Source organism: Myripristis murdjan, chromosome 24 (assembly GCF_902150065.1).
Source record: "Myripristis murdjan chromosome 24, fMyrMur1.1, whole genome shotgun sequence".
Lineage (NCBI taxonomy): Eukaryota > Metazoa > Chordata > Actinopteri > Holocentriformes > Holocentridae > Myripristis > Myripristis murdjan.
This window is the reverse complement of record NC_044003.1, coordinates 6,081,152-6,106,151: the sequence shown is the minus strand read 5'-3', so window position 1 is coordinate 6,106,151 and position 25,000 is coordinate 6,081,152. Positions and strand designations below refer to the sequence as shown.

The 25,000-nt window shown below is 44.6% G+C and overlaps 1 protein-coding gene across 2 annotated transcripts in view; it reads right to left on the bottom strand.

Annotated features, from left to right (window-relative positions):
• Positions 1-25,000, bottom strand: part of hivep2a (HIVEP zinc finger 2a) — a 119,502-nt gene that overhangs the window by 15,089 nt on the left and 79,413 nt on the right. For both annotated transcript variants that reach the window (XM_030047602.1, XM_030047603.1), the window contains 8 exons: positions 8,441-8,518; positions 6,754-8,110; positions 4,533-6,430; positions 4,057-4,320; positions 3,245-3,413; positions 2,590-2,680; positions 611-2,399; positions 117-274 (listed from right to left, as the gene is read on the bottom strand). In XM_030047602.1, coding sequence (XP_029903462.1) covers positions 117-274; positions 611-2,399; positions 2,590-2,680; positions 3,245-3,413; positions 4,057-4,320; positions 4,533-6,430; positions 6,754-7,753 — 5,369 coding nt within the window. In that variant the 5' untranslated portion in view covers positions 7,754-8,110; positions 8,441-8,518. The remainder of the gene's footprint in view (positions 1-116; positions 275-610; positions 2,400-2,589; positions 2,681-3,244; positions 3,414-4,056; positions 4,321-4,532; positions 6,431-6,753; positions 8,111-8,440; positions 8,519-25,000) is intronic.

Below are 25,000 nucleotides of genomic sequence, written 5' to 3'. Positions count from 1 at the left end.
GCCTACAGTGCTGATATCATTTTTCTCACTTTCATTACCCAGGTAGTTGTGGCTGTTTGACTTTGTCGGTGCACTTATTGAACCCAGAAGTGATATGTGTGTTTTTCACGGCGTACCCTCCCTCGAAGATCTTGATGCGCGTCGGCTCGGCAGGAGGATGTTTGGCCGACACCTCCTTCTCTACCTGCTCCTCCTTCGAACGCTCCCGGGACACGACTCCCTTCATCTTCCTCCCTAAATTACTGACATCAACTGGCATCAGCTCCGGCTTCAACTGGCGAAGAGATGCGGAAAGATGAGTGGAAAAAAAAACAAAAGAAAATCAGAGAAGTAGATGAGAGAGGACAAAGGAAAAGAAAAATCAAGAAAAAAGAAAAAAAAAAAAAACTTTTCTTATTATGAATCTCCTCCCTGCAAAGATTTGCAAGATCTGCAAACATCCAGGCTTTTACACTGTTGAGGTGAAATATGCCTGTGTGTGTGTTTATGTGCACGTGCATGAGTATATTATCATATATATCATCTCGGTATGCTAGTCCAATCTGGGCTGCAGAAATGGGAAAAGCAATGCAGCTGTTGTGTGTGTTTCTGTCAGCATTTCAGACCTTACCTGATCAAACCTCAGCTTCCACGCCACAGAGGAGACCAGTTTTCCAGAGCTGGGTGGTGACATGGCGGCCAACGTGTACATTTCAGTGTTTCTCCGCTGTTTTGACCTCAGCAGGGCCAATGCAGCCTTAGTGCTCAGGCTCAGTGGGTTAGGATTGTATGAGCTCACACACCATGATGTGTAGACGGAGGTGCGCAGGGCCATCTGGGTGCTGTTGGGTTTGGTGTAGTTCAGGAAACACCAGCTGACGCTGGTCGTGGTTCGCAGGCTTGGGAACTGGAAAAACTGCTGGACATCAGCCACATCCGTCAAAAGCAGAGTCCCGCCCGTTCCTCCAGATAATCCTGGACTTTGGTTGGCGGCTACCTGAACCAGCATGCTCACAGGGATTTTACTGGATGCAGGCTGCTTTGCGTCATCACTTTCTGCTGCGTCATTGGAGGAAACCATGGACTGGGGGCTGGAGTTTGGCTCAGGGACTGAATCGTCCACATCAAGTTCCTCTGGCGACTCCCGACCACCTGAGACAGCAGAGGGGTCTGTGACAATCTGGAGAGGGGGGGTGAAGCTCTCAGCTGGGGGGACGTCAGGGAGGTGGGGGGCTGAGGAGCGGACGGGGACGGTAATCTTGGGGGCAACAGGGAATTCACTCAGCGGGGGAGATGACGACATCCTTTCAGAGTCATCCATCGAGTCTTCGCTCTTCAGGGGGGCTCGTTGTCGTCCGCCCTGCCCCTTCACTAGCTTGCTCTCAGCTCCGCTCAGCTCCACAGCGCTCATCTCTTTAACAATCTGCCCATACATCCTCTCTTCCTTCACTCGTTTCTGCTGCTTGGTCTCGATGAAGAGCTCCAGAGAGCTGGCGGGGGAGAGCATACGCTTGCTGCCTCCGATGCCAGACCCCGAAGCATCTGTGGTGGAGATGGTGCCCGACGTCAATGACAGTGGGATTCCTGTGTTCAGACATTGTCCTGGCAACGAATCTGGAGCCTTCCAAAGCGGGTAGCGCAGCGTCGCCCCATCAGGCTGTCCCAAGAAGTGTGATAGGTTGAAACCTGTTCCATTTATGCCTCCTCCAATTCCTCCAGGTGGTTTGCTGACGCTAGCAACACCGACCGAGGAAGACATGTTGCTGCTGTCAGCACAGCCTAGCCGGGCTGAACCGACCCCCTGTCCTCCACTGCTGTGTGTTTGCAACAGCTGGCTAACACTGGTGTACATAACACTACCAAAGGATGGCACATGGGTTTGGATCCGCACAGGAACCAGCATGCCTGGCAGAGAGGTCTGTGAGCCCAGGTTCTGGGTGGCAAAGACAGGCTGGATCTGCTGTAATAGCATGGAGGTGCTGGTTGTGCTGGGAAGGGAGTGCTTGGAGGAGAGAGAGCCGAAGTGTTGTGGTTGTTGCTGGGATAGAGAAGAGGCCCGGGATGAGAAGGAGGCAGGGTAGATCTGACTGTTGGATCCTTCTAATTTTCCCTCATTTGGCTGCTGATCGTGGATTTGCTGCATGGCGTGGAGCTGCTGCTGCTGTTTGTGGAGTGTGTGTCCAGGCAGGCTGCCTGGCGCTCGGATGTGGAGTTTCTGGAGTTGCTGCTGGGCCTGGAAGGCAAGGTGCTGTCTGGGTCGCTGACCGGCCTCCTGGCCCCAGAACAGACCAGGCTGCTGGAAGGGCAGGAAGGGCAGACCGCTGTGGTACTGCTGAATCACTTCCTTGCTTGTGACCTCCTGACCCGGATGTTCTCCCTCAGAGGAAGAACCCTGGGTCTGCAGGCGATGATGCTGGGGCCTGTGGTGCAGAAATAGCTGATTATTAGTCGTACTGATGGTAGTAGTAAAAGTAGCAAGACTAGTAATAGCAGTAGTAGTAATATTACTATTAGAAATAATGGATTTGCATTTCATATAGTCAGAATCTTATGCGTTCATTCTCAGCTGAAAAATAAGTGTGGAAAAACCAGAGACCGAGACCTCTCTACCTTTGATAGAGAGGTTCGTCCTGCAGACTGTCCTCGCTGATACTGTGCTGGAGGAGATGCTGATGGTGCTGTTGGTGGTGGGAGCCAACACCTGGATATCAAACAACACAAAATTACGTGTCTCATATGTTGTCTGTATATTTTCTTCAATTTTAGTTTGTACTGCATTGTATGACTTGCTGCAAAGTGAATTTGCCATCAGGGGCAATTGAGTGTTGAACAAATCATCCAATATAAATTGGCAAAGATACTTCCAAGTGCCAGAAATTACAATGTGTATAGCGCAGCATGTGCCATTATGCATGTTTAAAAGGGACAATTCTGAAATAACATAATCAGATGTTATTTCCGCAATCTTGGACTGGAAACATTAGTGGCTATGAACAGACTGTGATCTGGTGTAGACAAATAGACAAAGCATTGTCCAAACAAGCAAGGCACGAGCACAGCAATGATTATGATAATGCAAAATGTCCCCAAAATGCCACGTACATTTAAGCATCTCTCAATGAATTCCTTGCTTCCTCTTTGTTAGTTATGCTGTTAAAATGTTAAAAGAGCTTACTCTGGGTATTAACCTGTGTATTAGCCTAACCTATAGAAAATGTACTTTAATACTGTAAATCTCATCTTTTTTTTGATAAACAAGGCTCACCACCACCACTGCTGCCAGCTCTCTTGGTTCTGCCGGCTACATCAGTGCTGCCATGAACTGGTCCTGTTGTGCTAGGCCACGCCCCGTGTTCCAGACTCTCTTGTTTGATTGACATCTCAGCAGCCCCAGGTTCCTGGACAACGGCCTCTGGGTAAACACTCAGTGAAGCCTGTCAATCAACCAATCAATCAACCAGTTAGTAAATCTATTCATGTCTGTTTTTTTTTAAACAATGTTCAAGGCAGTCTACATAGCAACAGGAAGATATTGGCTGTCAAACCCACCTGAACAGAGTTTACCTGTAAAACAGTTTAATGACTCTTTTTCAATTGATTATGATCAAGATGAATAGTATTAATCACAGAAACTAGCATCATGACCACATTAAATGTGCAAGACAGAAAAACATGAATTAACACCACTCTGATACAGTATATTTGTTGGATATTTTTTTGTTTTCAGATGATCTGCTGGGTGTGGTGATTCAAGCCAGAAGGGTTAGTTGTTGAAATAGTCTGGTTTGAAATCCTTAGAGGTATTAGAGGCGACCATGACATTGCACCTACATGTAGGTGCTATGTCAGGATGGTGTTCAATGTGTATAGCGTAGACAGGGGTATATAGAGTATTTAAACATGTTACTTTCTTCATATATTACTGAAACAGAAGTAAAATTGTCTGGATAAAAATCCAAGTCAGGGTTCTGCATTTATGTTCAACGTAACTAGCACAAGGTGATATTTACATCAGATCCAGTTGGTATATTGCAGAAAAGCGAGATAATGACAATGGTAGTTGAGATATTATGCTACCTGTCGGACGAGGTAGCCCCGCTTGCGTTCTTTCATGGCCGAGGCGCTGCAATAGAGCTCTCCCTGTCGGGAGGACGAGGACAAACTGCCGTAGTCAAAGGATTTGCTGCGCATTTCAGGCAACTCCGTGGGCAGGGCACAGGGGGCCTGCTCTGATGAAGACCTCCTCATCTCCCTCTGCTGGTGGTGGCTGGAATGACCACTACCAGGCACTGTCAGGAATTCTGACTGCTTACTTCCAGCACCAGAGGCCAACGACTCATCCTGGTTCAGAGGAAAAAAAAGAAAATGGTCCCTAATTTGAATCCTTTGTTCGACTGCATCTCCTATATGAAACAGCCGTGCACAATACATACACTTGAAAAAATTACCCAAAAGGACAGGTCTCAAACAATCAAATATCAACAACATAACAAAAATGGAAACACAGCCAGTGGCTTACGGGTGTAAGTGCAAAAAAACATCTTATAGCATACCTGCTTGGTGGGGGAGACAGATTTGAGTCCCTCATCTCGATCAAAGGACATGGAGAAGGAGGAGGAGTGGGACAGGTTACTCTCCTGGCTGGGGCTGCGAGAGAGGCTGGTGCAAGTTGACTCAAAGCTCGACTCCCCAGATGAGTGCTCCATGTCAGCTAGGCGCAGCCGCTTCTTCTTGGGCGGGAGCTTCTCTGAAGGCATCTGCGAGAGAGTATCACTTCTCTGCGGCAGCTGGAACTCCTCCACATGCTGCTGCTTCTCTGGCTCCTTGGCCATTGGAGCTTCTGCTTCTTTCTCAGGCTTGTCTGGTTCTTCTGTCACCCTGATCTCAGGGACTTGGATGTTGGGTTGTCGAACAAGTTTGTGAGGGATGTTGTAAGGCTGGCCAGGGGAAGCTGCAGCAGAAGAAGAGGAGAGGGAAGCCAGGTCGCTGTCACTCTGCAGCTGCTGCTCCATGCTTTCTGTCCTCAGCAGCACCGACTCGGGGCTAAGTGCATCCTCAAAGATCTCTGTGTCTGACTGCTCAGAGTACTGGCTGGATGGACCTTTATCTGCAGGCTGGTAACTTGGCTGCTCAAAGGACTCTGACTTCTCAAAGGAGCTAGGCCGGCTGAGGGAATTGGTGTGCTGAATAACTGATATAACATTCCCAGCTGCCTTCCTGCCTTCAGAGTCAGGGAACAGTGCAATGTCCTCAGAGCACATGCTGGCGCAGGTATCAAAGCTGTCAGACTGACTGTGAGCGCTGTATAGGGAGCCCTTCCCTGTTGGGGTGCCCCTCGATCCGTCGAGGCTGCCCTGTTTGAAATCATAGTCCCCCATCATTTCCACTGAACCACTACAACTGCTGTCACAGTGGCCGGGGCTGTCCTCCTCATCACCAACACTCTTCTCCTTCCTCCTTTTCCTTGTGGCGATTTCTGACATGCTGACTTTAGTACCATAATGGCTGTAGGTGATGTGATCTGGGACTCCTGGGCTGCGCTCGCCCATTTTCAACCCCAAAGATGAAGCCACATTCTTGGGCACATGTCCATAACCCTCACCCTCTCCCACATGGGCCTCGTTGGCAGAGTGCTCGAAGGCGGCCTGTCTTCTGAGCCTGCGAAGCCCTGCTGGGTAAAAAACATCATCTGATGTCATCATCTCATCAAATGAGTGGCTGACACGAATCCCTGGGGGGACACTAAGGTTTGTGGGGGAAGAAGTTGGCATGGAATTACTCCTAATAAGGGGCCCAGAATCTGCAGGAGGCTCTAGAAGCCCTGTACTGCTCTGGCAGGGACCTGTTGGATATTGCTTAGGATCTCCAGAGATGCCTACATCCCCTCTGAAACAGATATGATCCTCAGCTATCTTCCCCATGTCCAAGATAGCACCTGACTGCTTAAAGCTTGCCAGGCTGCTGGGGTCTGCTGGGCCCACAGCTCCAGCCATGCCCACTGTGATAGATTGTCTCGATCTGGAGTTAGGTCGGTAGTACCAAGTCCGGCCAAACATGATCTCCTCGTACGACTTGACATTGGTGTTGGGAGGGCTGATCTGCTGCTCAGCACTCTCAGAGCGGGAGAAGTAGCCTGAGTCAGTGCTGCCTTTGCTGTGAGGGCTGAGGAGGTTCAAAGACTGAGACGTGGCTGAGTCAGAGTCTTGGCTTTGCTTCCCGGTCAACCTTAGTGCCAATCGCTGTTTGATGGTGGGGGAATCATCCAGGACAAGACCCAGTCCCCCGGCCTGGGAAGCCGTCATGTGGTGTGACCCCTTTATGTCTGCAAAGGGAGGGCACTCTATCCCTGTAGAGGGGAGTCCACCTGGTTTGGGGACGATAAGGATAGGCACTTTCACAGACCCCATGGACAGTTCTTCAGCTGAGTCAGCATACGCTGGCTCCACACCACCTATACAGTAACAGAGTGGAGGAAGAGGGGTATGATATAGTAGAACAGAATACAGCAGAGTAGTGCAGAGTACAAGAGTAGTGTGGAGAAACATAGAGGAGAGAAGAGTGGAGCAGTAAGTGAGTAAAGGTGAACAGTGTCACACAGAGAAAAATCAAATTGCAACATTTAATATCACAGCTGAACTTTGTGAACTGTAATTGTATGAAAAATACCAACTTTTTTAATTGCAGAGTACACGTCAACAAATAAAATGAATGTTGTATATAGTATATAATTATTATTAACATCTTTAAATCTAATTAAAGTTTTTAAAAAATGACCTGCACTCTTCTCAGCTTCAAAGGAGATCTGCGGGATGGGGCTGCCTTTGTCCGTCAGCATGGTGGAGCCTTCCACCCCTTCCTCATCTGTGTCAGTGCTCTGCTCTCCATCTGAGTGGACCTCAGCCTCACCCACCGAGGACGCCTGGTCCAGGTCCCCGCTGCGGGCCACAGCTAGCTCTGAAAATGGTACGAGTCCAGCCTTGATGGCATGAGCGTGGGACTTGCGATGTTTGTAAAGATTGCTCTTGGTTTTGAAGGAAAAGCCACAGGGCACGCAGGGATATGGCCTTTCTCCGGTATGTGAGCGAATGTGCTTCTTCAGAACACTGGGCTTGGCGCAGGCTCGACCGCAGTAGTGGCAGATGTACTTACCGGGCTTTTTTGGCTTCTGCTCTTTTTTGCCATAGCCCTCCTCCCCAGGCTCCGGGCCTGACTGGGAATACTGTCCAAAGGAGCTTGGTAAACTGGGGGATTTCTGTCGAGGGAACCTCCCTCCTCCAGCCCCATGTGGATGGGGGTGTCCCGGGTGTCCCACCGGGTACAGGTCATCTGAGGGGAGTTGCCCAGCAAAAGGCCAGGCATGAGGCTCCAGACCCGGCTGGGGTTTGGCTCCTGAGAGGAAGCGCTCAGTCTGGGGGTGTTGGGGATACGGCTGGCCCAGTTGGTAGGAGTAGCCCCGGGGGAACCCCTGACAAAAGGGCCCTTGGGGATCTTGAGATGGCGGGCCTCCTATTGCCCCAACTGCAGAGGGTCCTGATAGCAGCTTCCCAGAATTCCCTGTGATTGCATACTTCTGCTGAGGTGCTGATCCCCCAGTGGCACCGCAAGGCAGACTATCACGTTGTGAGTGTCGCTTTGCCTCTGGGTCAGCAAAAGTGCTTCGTTTGGTGGTGGCAGAGGGCTCGGACACCCACTTCCTTTGCAGAGGCACCTTCTCCCTCACCGGTTCCTTATTTGGGCATTTCTGCCCACTGGCAGCTGATTCACGAGCTTCCATTTTCTTAATGCTCTTTTGTAGGTTGGGGATTGGGGAGAGGATGAGGGGCAGGGGGGTGGGGTGGGTGGGGTAAAGGTTCTGGAGGGTTACAAGGTCCTAGAAGTGCCAGGCATGATAGCTGAAGCTTCAAGGGCTGCCAAGGATCTCAAAGAAACAGGAAGTACCCGTCCATGGCTGAATTAAATTGACTGTTGCGCCAGGCTGGATACAGGTGTTAGAACGTGGAATCAAAAGCGGGGCTTTAAACGACAACATCAGAACAGCAGTCCCCCTCTTGCCATTTTGTAAACACACGAATGTTTCTCTGCGTTGTCTCTCTTTCCAGTTCATCCAAAGGCTGAAGAATCCTTCAGTGATCTAGAGAGGAGAGAAAGAAAACACAAAATGTGATTGTGGACTCACAAGAGCAGCAACAGGCAGGGAGTGAAATCCCCACCAGCCAACTGCCGGTGTTTTTTTGTTGTTGTTGTTGTTTTTTTCTTTGTCTACTCTGCCTGCCACACCGGCAAGCGACTAACTAACATCTGGAGACTAATTTACAATCTAAAAATCAAATCTGAATGATAGCATATGTAAAGTGGAATCTATGAGTCAGTGGTGTTGGTGAATAAAAGGTTAGAGGTTAGATACTGAAAGTCAAGCTTGCCAATAAATAGTGCTGTAATGTATTGAAGGTTAAGTACTAACTTTTCTTCAAGGGAAAAGTGCTGTTAGATCCTCTTTTTTACAGCTTCCACTGTCGTTTGGTTTTGCTCACCACAGGACCTGCAGTGAAAGAAGAGAGAGAAAGCTAATTAGTCATGAATCGATACGATCACCAAATTTTTGTGACGCTACTGATTACAAGTTCAGGTTCTCCCCTCTTACACACCGACCGTCATCTGCCTTACCACATGATGGGCGCTGTGTTGAAACCTTGTAGTCGTGTATTAACGAGATCTAGCAATTTGGCCATTCAGAGCAACACAACTACGTATACCTGTGCGTACAATACGGACTCCATACGTTATACTGGGTAAGAGTGTCAGTGAAATGCCTCAAGTGTGAATGTGAATGTAAGTGACTGCTCAGTTGGTTTCTTCACACTGGAATCCATCTGTATTTTTTGCCTTTTCCACCCCTTCCTCCCTCCTGCCCTCCCTCCTCCTTCCACTCAGTGAGTCATCGATGCAAAGCAGACCCACGCTGTTCCTAAAAAGACACAAAGGCATATAAATAGTGCTGTGGAAGTGACGTCGGAACGTCATAATGTGTGTAGGCGGCCAAAAGGCCAAGTCGAAAAGCAGCTATCAGCGCTGCTAGCACCTTCCTCTCCCTCTGTCTCTGTCTCTCTCTCTCTCTCTCTCGCTATCTCTCTCTCCCTCTCTCTCCGGGTGTTATGGTTTGATTTAGCTTGCTATGTACTCAGGCAAAAAGCTAACAAGCACACACAGATACAAACAAAAAGAGAGGAACAGACACTCATCTGCATACAAACACACAAGGTATTGCAACTGCACTGCAAACACTGCTGATTGCTATAAAGATAGACAATGTGTGTGTGTGTGTGTGTGTGTGTTTGTGTGAGTGTGTGCGCGTCATGTTTCCGTTGTTTAACGTTCCTTAACCACACCAACACCTGACAGCAGCATGAGCACACAGCCGCAGAGTGCAGTGTGCACACACACACACACACACACACACACACACACACACAAACGCCTGCTGAAGTTGCATTTTTGCTCTGTATTTCCTCATCGCAGGGTTTATACTCCCTCCCTCGCACTCTGATTGCGACACACACACCACACACACACACACACCTATATGTACACACACTGCGGCCCCTGTGCTGGTAAGCAGGGCTCAGTGACGTGTGTGTCTGGAGGCCCAACGTGAGATCTATAAATAGCGCCTGAGGAAAACATGCAGTATTTTTAGCCCCAGGAACGTTAAGTTTGTGCTACCTTGTGTTTTCATATGCACACGCATGCACAACTACCCACACACACACACACACACAGACACACACACACACACACACCAGAGGCATCTTAACTTAGAGCTGTGTCATTTTTATGTTTTCCATGGTGTTAAGAGTGCAGGAATGCAGCTCGAAAACCAAAAAGGAAGGACTGACTCCTCCAGCAGAAACATTTGGGATTCAGTTCAGCCAGCGTCCACCGAACTCAGGACGATGCTGATTGGTTACCGGGTGGATCTGCTGACATAAATACAGACGAAAGTAGACAACCGGCTCTACTGACTAGCACAATAGCCCTGTGTGGCTCCACGGGTAGAGCAAGGCACTAAGACGACCAGGGTTAAGGGCCATCGCCGCTGTTTACTACAACTTTCTGTGGTTTTATGAAGCTCGTCAGTGTCACTTGACCTGATCAGTCACAATCTAATAAGTCTTATTATTATCAAATTAGAGTGGCAGGGTTATAAGGTGTTTTTTTCTCTTTCTTTTATTGATGTAGCGTATTCTTAATATTATTTTGTACAGACTTGTGTATGATGTGTTGAGGGGGCTGTGATGTGATGTTGACGTGTCACATTATTTCTGATGATGTGTGAATTTGAGTTTATTTTATCAACTAAGCGATGAGAAGGGCCAGGCATTGAAGAAGCCCCAAGGTAATGACTGATGATGTTAGTGTGGTGACTAACCTGCTGAGTGACAGTGTAGGTAGAGGTGAGGATTGTATTGCTTTGTATTGGACATAGGCCTTATGATTTTATTCCCAAATACTGACTTTTACTATTTATGCAGGCACTCTCAGCCCTGACAGCAGCGGGTAGTTGCTTTTTTCAAATAAAATCATTCAATCCATCAGTCCATAGATTGAAATTTGACGAGCTGATGGTAGACTTTCTGTACACTTATGTTAGTATAAGCTATCTTTGCTAAAAGTGACATATATTGAACTCAACCGATGAAAGGACAATTGAATTAAAACCCTAAAAGATGTTCTTGTTGCATTATCGTTATTTTTTCCTGGTGACATTCTTTTGTTATATCAATTTTACCCTGAGTATGAAACTAACTTTTTTTTTGTCGAAAGGCCAACAGTTGGCTACCAGTCTCCAAAATTGCATGACTCCTGATTGGTGGAGCTGACTGCGGGCTCCGGGGACTCTCCGATCCAAAATGCCAGCAATATGGCAGGAACAAACGGCAGTAGGATGGATGTGAGAACACAGGAGCGCGGACGGAAATTGGCTTCAGCTTGCGCTTTAGAGATGAACAACAGAGGCTGCGGCTATTTATAAAAGAGCAGAACAGGAGCTTTCACCTAGATTCGGCCGCTCGGTCTGTTTCGTGGAAGGAGCAGGTGGATCAAATGTTTTCCTACAGTCGTTTCACACTCCTCCCCGGAGCATATGAACTATTGAGGTTCATCACAATGCATGGCCGTGCCGCTGAGCTCTGCCTTTTTCTGTAAAAAGTGATAAACAGGGTTCCTATGCAGCTCTGGAATATAAAGCCGGTCCTGATATCTTGGAGACTATATTTTCTCAAAATGTCCTGTTGACCCTTTGAAACCTGAGTAAATTCACTTGAAGGATAATATTGTTTATTATTAATAATAATAATAATAATAATAATAATAATAAACTTTATTTATATAGCACTTTTCATACAGAATGCAGCTCAAAGTGCTTCACATAAAAAGAATAAAAATAAGATATGTATACATATATATACACATACATACACACTGATAGATAAAAACAACAAATAACAAATAAATAAATAATTGAGAACATCAACAGCAGGAATAAAAGGGGATAAACGAGAAAAATAAGAGGTAGTGTGTTACATTAAAACATAGGAAACGCAGCTAAAAATCTGAAGAAAAAAAAATCAGACATGAATAAGAATACAAATTATTATTATTATTATTATTATTTTTTTGTTTTATGCCACTGCTCAACACTATTTTTCTCCCTAAAATAAGGTTAAAATCAATAGGATATTAGTAGGATATTAACTATTTAATATGATTGGACGGGTGGAAGGGCGGGACTGTTCAAAAATTTGTGAGGGTTTTATTTTATTACATTTTTTTTTACTATTATTTTTCTATTAAAATCCACTCAAGTAGAGGCTGCAACAAAGATGACTGTCCCATCTTGGCTGAGATTAACCAAACGGACAAACAGTGGCCAACAGGAAACCTTGTCCACGCACAGGAAGTGACCAGGTGAAACTTCAAAATAAAATGCAAAACTGCCTCCTGAGCAGTAGAGAGGACGACTGCAATCGACGGCTGAATCGTCAAAAATTCTGGGTATTTAACCCCCTAAAAATTCAAACAATTAACCTCACGCTGCCATCTGTGGCCACCGGAGGATAAAACCGTGTCAAGAGAAAAAACGAAATCCTTTCATCATCCATCCAATGATTATTCAAGTCTGTGTAAGGCTGTGGAGTGGCAGATCAGTCAATCAACGCGACTTTCAATCGGCGGACCCGAGCGGCGCTCTGTTTTTTAGGTAGCAAACAATCAAAAATATTAATTAATTAACATTTTGTAAACCATAACCGTGGCCTTTTTCTAACCTTAACCAAGTATTTTCAGAATCGGAGTCAGAATTACTTTACTGATCCCTGTTCTGGATTGGACGCCTTAAGAAAGGATGAAAAAGCGGAAAAAATGATGATCCAGATGAGGGAAAAAAAAAAAACGACTCCCTGATAAACCTAAAGCCACATGGAGCCCTCACCAAAAAAAAAAAAAAAAAAAAAAAAAAAAAAGCTAAAGGCCAAAAGTGGAGAAGGGTTAACCCTGGGCCTAAAATGAAAGACGCTGTGGGTGTGGTTTCCTATAAAACACTCACACAAATGACAGTTTTGCATAATTTACGGACTTTCTGGCTGTTATGGAGGCTAAAACTAGATCAGGCGAGAGTCCGAGTGGAAGTGAGAGTGGGGCTGAACCTTTATGTAAGGTGAGGTGAGCAAAGTGCTGAATGGCTGCTGTCTGCAGTGTGAGGGGGTGTGAGTAGTGAATGGCTTACATAAAGCTTTATTCATACACACACCGACACAACCTGCCCCAGTTCCTGTGCGTAGGAGAGACATAGCTGCTGGCGCTGTTTGTGTGTGTGTGTGTGAGTGAGTGGGAAGTGTGTGTTTTTGTGTATGCGTGCATCGCTCTGTGTGTTTATGTGTGAGAAAAAGTGTGTGTGTGTGCGGTGGCGGAGGGCATGACGAGACACCGAAGTCGTAGGTAGGGCATCGCTGTATTCAAGAGGCTGGACTCGGAGATAAAAATAGCAGAGGCATGCGCGCACACACACACATACACAGACACACACACACACACACACACACACACACACACACAAAGTGATTTATCAGCATGCTTTAAATAACCAGAGTTACTTAACAAAAAGGAACAGAGATCTGCGATGCTTTTGTGGAAATAGAAATAGAAATAGATCTCGACGGCGTTTTGTGCCCACTGCATGCTTTTCTCTGAGCATCTGACTCTCTCGCTCTCTCTCTCTGTGTGTGTGTGTGTGTGTGTGTGTGTGTGTGTGTGTGTGTGTGTGTGTGTGTGTGTGTGAATTCACTGGTGCGCTGTGTGTAGGAGGCTCTTAACCTGAGGGTGCAGCAAGGTACTGGTCTCTCTCTGCTTCCTCTCTGCTGTCTCTCTCGCTCTCTCCATCTCTTTCGCTCAGACACACACACACACACACACACACACACACACAAACACACACTCTCACACTCACCAATAATCCCTCTCCTACAGAGTCCTGTTCAGATATCCAGTAGATAAGCCCCTCATTTACTTTCAATGAGAAAGTCAGACGAAGACAGAGCTGGCTTCTGCTGTAATAGAGTGGGTGACAGTCTCTCTCTCTCTCTCTCTCTCTGTGTGTGTGTGTGTGTGTGTGTGTGTGTGTGTGTGTGTTCATGTATGTGTGCCTGCCCAGTGGCTAGTTATTCTTAAATTGGCCTGCCAGGGTGCCGCATACCAACTGGAAATGTTTGGAATTCCTGTGACACCAAAACAGAGAGGAAGCATCTGTGTGTGTGTGTGTGTGTGTGTGTGTGTGTGTGTGTGTGTGTGTGCTTTGCTTGTCCTCTCTCTCTTTTTTTCCCTGCCTATAAAGTGCTAAAATAATGTTGCTGTTAATATGAAGTGATACTGAGGATACAGGGACTCGGGCGAGGGGAAAAATACAGGAGAAAGAAAGAAAGAAAGAAAGAAAGAAAGAGGAGATGAGAGAGAGGAAACGAGGAGAAGGATACAAGTTAGGATACAAGTTAGGGACTGAGGAGGGAGGGAGGATACTGAGAGTGTCACAGGGAAAAGGAACAAGGACACAAGGAGGCAAAACAAGGATGCATGATGAAGGAATATTACGCTGCAAAGTGCCCACAGGGCGACGTCGCCACCAACAAACATGGCCGCCTGCAAGCCAACACAACCGATCACAACCGATCACAACCGATCACAACCGATCACGCTGAATTCAGCCACTGGAACGAAAAACAGCGAGCAAAGTGAGACAGAGGGTGATTTTTAGCCCAAGACTTAAAAAAAAGAGAGAGAGAGGCTTGTACTCGTGAAGCGTCTGAACCAAAAAAGGCACATTGCTCCCTCTTCTGTAGCCTTGTTCCCTCATCTGTTTCCTTGCTCCTTCTCCTTGCTTCCTCTTCACTTTCCTTTGCAAAAATCATAAAACCTTTAATTAAACGGGCTGACGTGTTTCAACGTGACAGCCTTCCTCAGGTCATACGTGTGATTTTTAGCGTGTTCATTATCACTGTGACCTGAAGCATTACGCCACTTTTTTTGGTCAGATAAAAAAAAATAGGTGGTGCACAAAATGGAATGCTGCAGCTGAGTAATGAAATGAAATATTAGAGAGAGCACTGTTTTTTTTTTTTTTTTTTTTTTTTTTTAATGAGACCAGGGACATTGAATGCAGCATCAATACAGCAGAGGGAACAAGGACAAGAAATGAGGATACAGATGAGGAAACGAAGATGCAGGAGAGGGAGAAAGGAGAAGAAACAAGGAAGCAGATGAGGGAACAAGGATGGATGCGAGGGAAGAGGGGAAGGAACAAGGACACAGACGAGGGAACAAAGATGGAGGAGAGGGAGCAAGGAAAAGAGACAAGGAAACAGATGAGGGAACGAGGATGGATGAGAGAGAGCAAGGAGAAGGAATAAGGAAACAGATGAGGGAACATGGATGCAGGAGAGGGAGCAAGGAGTAAAAACAAGGAAACAGACGAGGGAACAAGGATCCAAGCAAGGGAGCAAGGAGAAGAAACAAAGAAACAGATGAGGGAACGAGGATGCAGGAGAGGGAGCAAGGAGAAGAAACAAGGAAGCAGATGAGGGAACAAGGATGTTTGCGAGGGAAGAGGGGAAGGAATAAGGACACAGATGAGGCAACAAGGCTACAGAAGAGGGAGCAAGAAGAAGAAACAAGGAAGCAGATGAGGGAATGAGGATGCAGGAGAGGGAGCAAGGAGAAAAAACAAGGAAACAGATGAGGAATCAAGGATGCACGTGAGGGAAGCGGGGAAGGAACAAGGACACAGGAAACAAAGACACATGAAAGAGAGCGGCGTGTGTTTGGAATGGGACGCGGCCGGTCAACAGGGGCATCATGCCAGCTGGTGTAAGGTTACTGTGCCTCCTATCACACACACACACACACACACACACACACACACATACACACAGACCTGCATTCACCTGTGTACCCACAGATACACTTGAACAGCAACACACACTTATTGATTTATGCACACACACACACACACACACACGCGGGCCGGCTTCATATTTCTGACAGCGGCAGGAGAAGTGTTCTGGTACTTTGGGCGGTCAGACGCTGTGTAAATTATTTAAACATGTTACTAATGGTTTCCATTCAGTGATTAACCACTTTATACAGAGAGAGAGGGAGAGAGAGAGAGGGGCGAGCGAGGGCCGTTAGCAGTGTGTGTTGTTTGTTGGCCTGGCCTGAAACTAAACACACACACACACACACACACACACCCATTAACACACCACCTCTGTTTTACCTGGACAGAGACACAGAAGTTACCGGAACAATAACCTCGACTGTGTGTGTGTGTGTGTGTGTGTGTGTGTGTGTGTGTGTGTGTGTGTGTGTGTGTGTGCGCGCGCTCGTGCTTTGGGAATCAGTCCATCCACTGGCATGGACACAGTGAATAAACAGGTTTTTCCATCGCCCTCCGTCCACACGTTACAATATCACACATCTGCATATGATTCTGTATTTGTGCATTTGTGTATTTGAGTAAATTCAACAGGATCAGCTGCAGCTACTGAGGAGAGAAAATAGATAGATAGATAGATAGATAGATAGATAGATAGATAGATAGATAGATAGATAGATAGATACTAACCCTAACCCTAACCCATCCCGAAGGAAATTCACAGTTTTTCAGCAGTATCCACAGATTACAGGATTAAATAAATAAAAAATAAAGAATAAGATCTAAGTACAGCACACTAGAGATCTAGGTACAACAGTGTGCAAAAAAACAATGTGCAAAAAAAAAAAACAAAACGTGTGCATAGGTGTATAAAATGTGCATAGATGTAGGTCAATGTGCAAATTTAGAAGAAATATACAGTATTCACAGATGATAAATAGCAGTAAGCAATATAAACACTATAAACAAGGAATATATATAAAAAAAAAAAATAGAAATATGAACAATTTAAACAGCAGAGGAAGAGGAAAATAACCTAAACCTAACCTAAACAAGGAAACAGATGAGGGAACAAGGATGCAGGAGAGGGAGCAAGGAGAAGAAACAAAGAAACAGATGAGGGAACAAGGATGCAGGAGAGGGAGCAAGGAGAAGAGACAAGGAAACAGATGAGGGAAAACGAGGATGGATGAGAGAGAGCAAGGAGAAGGAATAAGGAAACAGATGAGGGAACAAGGCTACAGAAGAGAGAGCAAGAAGAAGAAACAAGGAAGCAGATGAGGGAACAAGGATGCAGGAGAGGGAGCAAGGAGAAGAAACAAGGAAACAGATGAGGGAACAAGGATGCAGGAGAGGGAGCAAGGAGAAGAAATAAAGAAACAGATGAGGGAACAAGGATGCAGGAGAGGGAGCAAGGAGAAACACAAACACAACAATATCCCAAAAATATCCAATATTTTCAGCGCTGCGTTCACTTTAACATCATCACCGACTTTTTTTCAGCGAAATCCGAATGAGGACGACTGCTGGAACTGGGAAAACCATCCCAAAACAACCAAAAAAACAAAAAAATAAAAAAAAAATAAAACAAGTGACTGCAGGTTTCTGCAAGTTAAATTAAGAAAACTTTTAAGAGCGTTTCGGTGCCAGCTGAAATAAAATTTAAGAGCAGTTTTATCCCCAAATTACGGCTGAAAAGCACAAGACAAAACAACATAAAAAGTCAAACACACAGCTGCACGGCCGAGGAGAGCTCCAGGACGAGTCGCTGCGTCTTTACGACCCTCCGAGCATTTCAGCGCCGCTAAAAAGCAAATCTCTCCTTGTGCATTGTCAGGTGTTAATCCACACCAGATTAGGCTCTAGCGGTTTGAGCGACACGTTGCATGAAGGTAAAGGAAAAAAAAAGAAATATACGATGTAGAACGTGATACCTGCACCGTGCCTTCACTCAGGATTATTTATTTAAGATGCAGCGTTTGGGGTCACAGACATGAAGGGAACATTAACAACAGCTTGCACAGGATGAATACAGGCAGATTACACTCAATCCTCTTCCAAGACCTTTTTAAAACACATTTTAACGACATTTATGGCCATTTAAGACTGATTTGGGATACATAAATTTATACAAATGTAAGGATATGGTAAATAGAGTATAAAGTATAATATATTAGGTCCGGTGCAGAGTTCGGTTTAAGGCAGGAATGTGTTATCAAGGTTATTAACTAGATGATTATGAATTGTGCATTTTTTTTTAATGCATAACTTTGAAAGGTGAAAGGGAAGTATTTTCATAACAAGAAAGTAAAAATTGTGTTGGGGTTAATCCACAATAGCAGTTTTCCCAGCAGGTAACAGCAGGATCCCAACAGCAGGATTAGGTTAGGATTAGAATTAGGTTTTCTATTGTATATACTTCTTAATTTTAATTTTATTTTATGTTTTTTTTTTTTTTATTGATGATGCTGCTGTAACGTTTGAATTTCCCAGTTTCCCAAATACCTATCTATCTATCAATCTATCTAGATTAGGTGGCTTTAGAGTTCGAAAACATCCAAAATTTCATAATAGGGACATCAGTTTGGGAGAGAAACCTTTTATTTTATTTTATTTTATTTTATTTTAGGGGATAAGGTGGATGAGCGAGGATGTTTGTGAAGATTTGTGACGGTTTTCCTGGCTGAAATTTTAATTTACAGCCACTAGAGCAGGATGATGCCACTGTTTAAGATGCTCTTTACTGTAAGCAGAAGTCATGTGAGGTCATTTAATGAGGACTTCATGACTTTTGAGGCCTAATATTTGTCAAATTTTAAGGAACCTGCAGACATTTTTAAGTAAAGGATGAGAATCAGCTCAGTTTACAGTAGAAAAGCATCAGGAAACCAAGACAGAAGGGAGAGTTGCTTCTCTGTTGTATCCACGCTCCTTCAATCCGCCTCACCTGCTTCTACCTCAGCTATAATGACTTCCAGCATTTCCTACATTTCCCAGAATGCACTTCAACAGCATGCAAAAAACAGGGAAAGAGCCCGGACACCCAGTTGCATGTTTATAGGAGCGGCTGGAGCGAGCGATCATGAGAGTTTTTCCACTTTTTGTGCATTTTTCCGTCACTCCCGGTCCCCTATCCAACGTGCGACACGGCCGCAATGCATTCTGGTCTACGAACGGCGACGCAAAACGGCAGCTCAGGAAAGGAGAAGGTCTCTCTGTTTGACGGTGACAGCAAAATCTGACCGTCACCGCTGATGTTTTAGCTCGTCCACGTCTCTGACATCAGTGTTTTTCAGTGTTTTAGGGTGGAATCTTCCTTTAAAATGCGAGGCAGCTGTAGCTTCACAGTGAAAGGAGCTGGGAAGCATCATCACCTGAAGTTCATCAATCCACATCCCGAAAATATCGAGGCGGTGGTGTGACGTGTTGTCATTTCACTGTCTTTGAAAAAGTAACATTAACGGCTTTAATTGTGTGCCGTCAATCATCTTTTTTTTAGTTTTTTTTTTTTAGTTTTTTTTTTTTCCCTCGCTGTGCGGTGGTGTAGCTGCAGATCTCTGATTTGATTGGAAAGCTTTTCAATCAGATTTGACTCGGCGTGTGAAGAGGAAGCCCGCGACGCCAGAGACAAGAGGCTCGCACAAATGACTGAAATGAATTCTGGGAGAAGCGAGAGAGAGAGAGCGAGCGAGATGAATCGGATGAACTTAATCTGAACCGGGATCTACACACACACACACACACACACACACACACACACACACACGGACAGCTAGTAGACACGGTGATTTACAGCAGGTAGGAAGTCAATTATGCCACTGGATATTTCTGTCAAAAAGTGTGTGTGTGTGTGTGTGTGTGTGTGTGTCTAGCCCTGGGTAAGTATGTGTGTGGGAGGTGGCAGCACTGGCAGCTTCTCTGAGACAGGATGAGGTGTGTGTGCATGTGTGTCTGTGTGTGTGTGTGTGTGTGTGTGTGTGTGTGTGTGTGTGGGAGGAGGAAGTTTTCGGTGTGCCAAGGTTACAGTGCTGCTGGTGAATTTCTGTTATAAAAGCCTCGGTTACACAATGGAAAGGCTCCAAACTGCACAGAGCTCTGCGACGGCGAGAAAATCGAACTTTCTTCTCCACCAGTCAACATCCACCTGGCACTTTTTTTTATTATTATATTTTATTTTTAAACTCCATTTCACCAGGCGGCTTGAGTTTTCGAAAAGAACAGGACTGTCAAATCACGGTTGCACTATAATATGCCATAGAAATAAATCAGTCACCGTCCCTAATTATTCTCTGAGAGTTCATGAATCTTTTCCGGCGTCTGGTCGCTCTTTCCCGCTGCACAGGAAGTGATGCGTTTCATGTTTCCGTTTTGTTTGGAAATAAACAGAACGGACAAAGAAACTCCATCGACAGGAAAATCCAAGCCCCGCCCACGCCGTTTGACTGACGGGTGATTGCCGGGAAGATTCAACGGGCGCCCGGCAACAAACATGGAGACGCAAATAAAAGCAAAACAAAGGAGCTGGAGGATTACCGCCTTAACTCTGCAGGTTCCTCTCCCGCCTTGTGAGCCGTGTTTGTCGTGTCACAGTCGGGCGATGGTGTTCATCGAAATGAACGCCGGCTCGGGGCGAAAATTCCCTTGAAAGTTCATAAAATACCCGTGACATTATTTCTCCCTGCTCACATTTTACTTGTTCTACTTGTCATATTCACCACGGGAGTGTGACTTCTGTCCCCTCCGGGCCACCGTAGGTGATTAACGGGAGTCAATTCTTTCAAGTGCACTCTGGGAGAGAGAGATGAGGCTCTTTTTTTTTTTTTTTTTTTGATCAGAAAATAAGCGAGTTTGCAGCCTGTGGCAGCAGAAAATGTCAGCATTGTGCAGCAGGAGAAAAAGCTGAGCAACACAAACCCCCGGCAGCAGCACAAATAATAAAACTACTATGTTTTTTAAATAAATAAATAAATAAATAAAAAAGTGAACAGGAGGGTGAGGATGGACTGGTCGGGGTCACAGAGTTCGCTGCAGGGCCTGATGCTGTTCCAGTAGTGGACGAGTGAAAAAAAAAAAAGACACATTTTGGAGCAAAAAGCATATGAACCATTTGCCAATATGCAATGTATTTATTTAATAGTTTAAAAAAAAAAAAAAAAAAAAAAAAAAAGACAAAAAAGCAGCTAAAAAGAAGACCAAGCTCCATCTGGAAAAAAAATAAATAAATTCATATAAAAACTTCCAAACCAAATTAAAACTTTATCAGTTTTGGACTTTTAATGTTTTTATGTATTCAGCCGACTGAGGTTTCTTTTAAAACGAGGCGATCTGGCCGGGAAGGCGGCTGGAAACAAACGAGACGCAGCACAATAACAAAATGTAAAAAATTAAATTGCCACCAGATTCTCATCAGATCATTTTTTAAGGAATGATAGAGGATGATAAATAATCTTCTCCTCATCGAGCTCCTCTCTCCTGCGCTCCAAGATGCGCCGATTCATCACCTGTTCACCGCCACTGACCAATCAGATGCATCCATCCAGCTTTTCACAATAATAGCTCGGCTCCTAACGTCATGCGCTTTCAGGGGACCCAGTTTTTTTTTTTTTTTTTTTTTTTTTCTAGGCTGCTGAGGGGATTTATGATTGACTTAAACTCATTCTCTACAGCCTTTCCTTAATGTTAGCCATTAGAAACATATGCCTTCCACACCATCCTAAAAAAATAATAATAAAAGAAAAAAAAAGAAACGCTTCCAGAGATATTCTAGTGTGACTGCAAAATTTGTATAAATGAACAGAAATGAAATGGACAGGCAGGGTTGACATCAGCAGAGCCGCCACAGAATAAAAAGTTGGTCAAAGTGCAGAAACTAGATTTAATTTAGTTTATAGTTTTAATTTATTTATTCAGGTGACACTCGGAGGTCTTACATTAGGGGCATTTTTATAGCAACTACTTTTTATTCTGTGAACTTCTACATGATTTTCTTTGATCTTGCACATTTTTTTTTTTTTTTTTGTGTTAGTTGAGTATTTTCGGGCTCCCCTGATGGTTCAGAAAGTTCGACAACCCTTTAAATATCTAAGTTTCTGAACAGCTGATATCATGGAGACACAAGGTTTTGGTTGGACAGCAAACAGGAGCGTGGTGTTTTTTAATCAGGGATGTGTTGAATGCTGCAACTTAAATGATAATCCTGGCATTTTTTTTCAATTTTTGGACCCTTACCAGACACTAACAGTATCAATCTGAGCCTGTCAGCGGCAAAAACAAGCAACAAGTGGGCCAAATCTGATGTGCGGGAATATTTGGTTTAAGGTTTTGCGGCTGTCGGCTCGGAGTCGAACCAATCTGAAAAAAAAAAAAAAAAAAAAAAACTGTCTCTGTACATGTTTTGGACTCCAAAAGGTGGAAATATGAGGCCCAGGTTGGAAAATATACCAGAATGATCAAGACTTGGATTAAACTAGTTCCACCTGCAGTCACTAGGGATAATCCTGTGGTCTCATGTGTGTGTGTGTGTGTGTGTGTGTGTGTGTTGCCCACGGGCCTCGTTGGATCACGACCCATCTTTGACAATGAGTGTGTACCGCCTTATAATGTTAGTGACGAGGCTGCGGGGGCCGAGGACGCAGGATTTCAGGTCAGTTCGCCCCAGAAAAATCTTATTATTTGTTTATTTATTTGTTTGTTTGTTTTTTTTTAATTAATAAATCAACCAGTTACAGACAGATTTCAGGACTGAGTGGCTGCTGGGAAATTCCCCTTCCTCTTCGTTGTGTGCAGTTCACACAGAACGAAACCAGCGAGCAGAACTGGGTGGAAGCTGAAAATGAAAACCGGTGAAAATGAGTGTGTGTGTGTGAGAGAGAGAGAGAGAGAGAGTGTGTGTGTGTTTCATACAGTCTTAAGAGGTGAGGTCACTCTCTGCTCTGTATCAGCCCTGTCCAACGTACACAGCTGATGAGTGTGTGTGTGTGTGTGTGTGTGTGTGGTTTCAGTTTTATATTTAAGAAGACCCACAGATTTGCAGGAGTCTTAGTTCCTGTAAAAACACAGACGAATAACGTCACTAAATTGTGATTTCATCAACTCGGAGGAAAAAAAAAAGGGAAATGAATTTTGAAAGTCATAACTGGAAAAGAAAAGTCACAGTTACTCCACAAAATACACAAATCACTACAAATTACTTCACACATGCATGGCAAATAAAGTGATAACGCCTCTGCAAAAATTAATTAATTAAATAATAATAAAGCTAAATTTATGTTTTTGGCTAAAATATAGATATTAAAGTCTTTTAATTTATTGTTTTGATTTATTCTGTTTACAAATTTGTCCGATTTGCAAAAGTTCAAACTGAATTTTGTTTCAGTGAAAAATCACATTTGAATGTAAAATCCTTTAAATTAGTGTAACTGATACACGGAAATAAATACATTATGACGACGCTAAAGTGTGTTACTGCGCTGTGGCTGGGCGGCCTTCTTTAAAAGACACACACACACACACACACACACACACACTGTGGTTAACATAGGAAACATGGTGTGACACAGCAGCGATTCAGCCTATTAAGGAATTCCATGTTCCATGTTCTGTCTCCTGACACACACACACACACACACACACACACACACACACACACACAGAGTTTTCTTTTCCGAAACAGCAGCTCTTCCACAGCTGTGGCTGTTTGACCAACATGTTTCCATTTAACACAGAAACGGAGAGAGAGAGAGAGAGAGAGAGAGAGGGAGGGAGGGAGAGAGAGAGAGAGAGAGGGAGGGAGGAAGGTAAAGAGGTGAGGAAGGGAAAAGGAAAAACAGGCGTCCTGTTGGTGTAAATTGCCAGTGGAAAAGAGAAGGCAGTCATATTTTCCACAGGACTGTTGGGCCGGCCTTGAAACTATTACTGAGTTAGCCCCTGTAAGTGTGTGTGTGTGTGTGTGTGTGTGTGTGGCTTCATTACATTTTCCACAACAGCACGCAGAATACACCAGGAAGCAAGACGGACAAAGGGATGAATAGATGGATGACAGATGAATGAACACAAGGTCAGAGATAGATAGATAGATAGATAGATAGATAGATAGATAGATAGATAGATAGATAGATAGATAGATAGATAGATAGTCAATGAACACATTATCTCAGTGGGTTTCAAACTGGGGTCTGGGGACCCTCAGGGGTCCTTAATGGGCCTCCAGTTGGCCCTCAGCAAAATGAATGTTAGTATGATTTCACTAGAATTTAATTCACCAGAAATTGTTGCAATCCCCTCCAAAATAAAGAAATATATAAATAAAATAAATTTAAAATAAATTTAAAAAATATCAGAGGGAGAGAGAAAATTTATTGAAAAAAAAAAAAAAAACGTGGGAAAAAATATCCAGAAAACCATAATCATAATTATTATAATAATATATTTAAAATGATATTACAGGAAAAAAAAATAATACTATTCTTTTATTGAGCTAATCTCAGGTCATTTCCTTTTGTCATTTCCTTTTTATAATTTTCAGGACTTTTTTGGTTGCTTAATTTGGGTATTTAATTTCCTTTGTGTTTTTTCTTGTCTTGTTTTTCCTAATTTGCAGGTCAATTTATGGTGCCTTTTTTTTTTTTTTTTTTTTTTTTTTTACTAATTTCTTGCTGATTTTCAGGCCATTTCTTGTTAAGTTGCCCACGTTTCTGAAAAAATCAGAAGGGTTCAAAGGTCAAAGGGTGAGCCAGAAAAAAAAAAAATGGAGCAACAGCTACACCATAACTCCAGCTCTCTCTCTCGTTTTTTTTTTTTTTTTTTCATCCTGGATGTTGTATATTTAGCCATGACAGTGCCAGCTGTGGCTGCAGGGCGCGATGCGGCACACTGGCCGTCATTGTGCGAGCGCTGCCTCCCGCCCGTGGCCTGGATCGGGCCGTGACGAGCCGGCACTTCCACATAACTCGGCTTGGTTCGCCGTTTTATGCAATAAGCCGTGACGCCTCGGTGTTTCTGGTGCGTCTGAATGAATGATTCATTAACGCCGCGCTGCGCTCGCTGTGGGAGATTCCTGCCCACGGCGTCTCTTTAAAAAGTTTGAGTCAAATTCAGGGCAGGAGACTATTTCTGGTGGATATATGAGAGCGTGTAGTACTTATGTAAGGTGTTTTGTTTCATCTGCCTCCCTCGTCCCTCCTCTCCTCACCTCCTATCCTCCTTTCCTTTCCTCTCGCATTGTTTTCCTCCACTTATCACTTCCTCCCCTCCATCTCCATCTCCATCTCCATCCTCTCCTCTCCCCTTCTCCTCCTTTCTCTTCCTCCCCTCTCCATCTCGTTAAAAAGCTCTGCGGCAGTGTAAGCGCTCAGCTCGTTTTCCCCCCTCTCAGGAGCCGAGTCGTCCTGGAGGCCATTTTTCACGCCGTTGCATCATAGCCTGCAATACGAGCCTGAAACAAAACAACAGCAATGACAGAACTCGTACTATGTAGGGCGGATAATTACTGAAACTTTTAACGGCTTCTAAACTTCACCAACCAATTAGGCGGCGAGAAAGGCC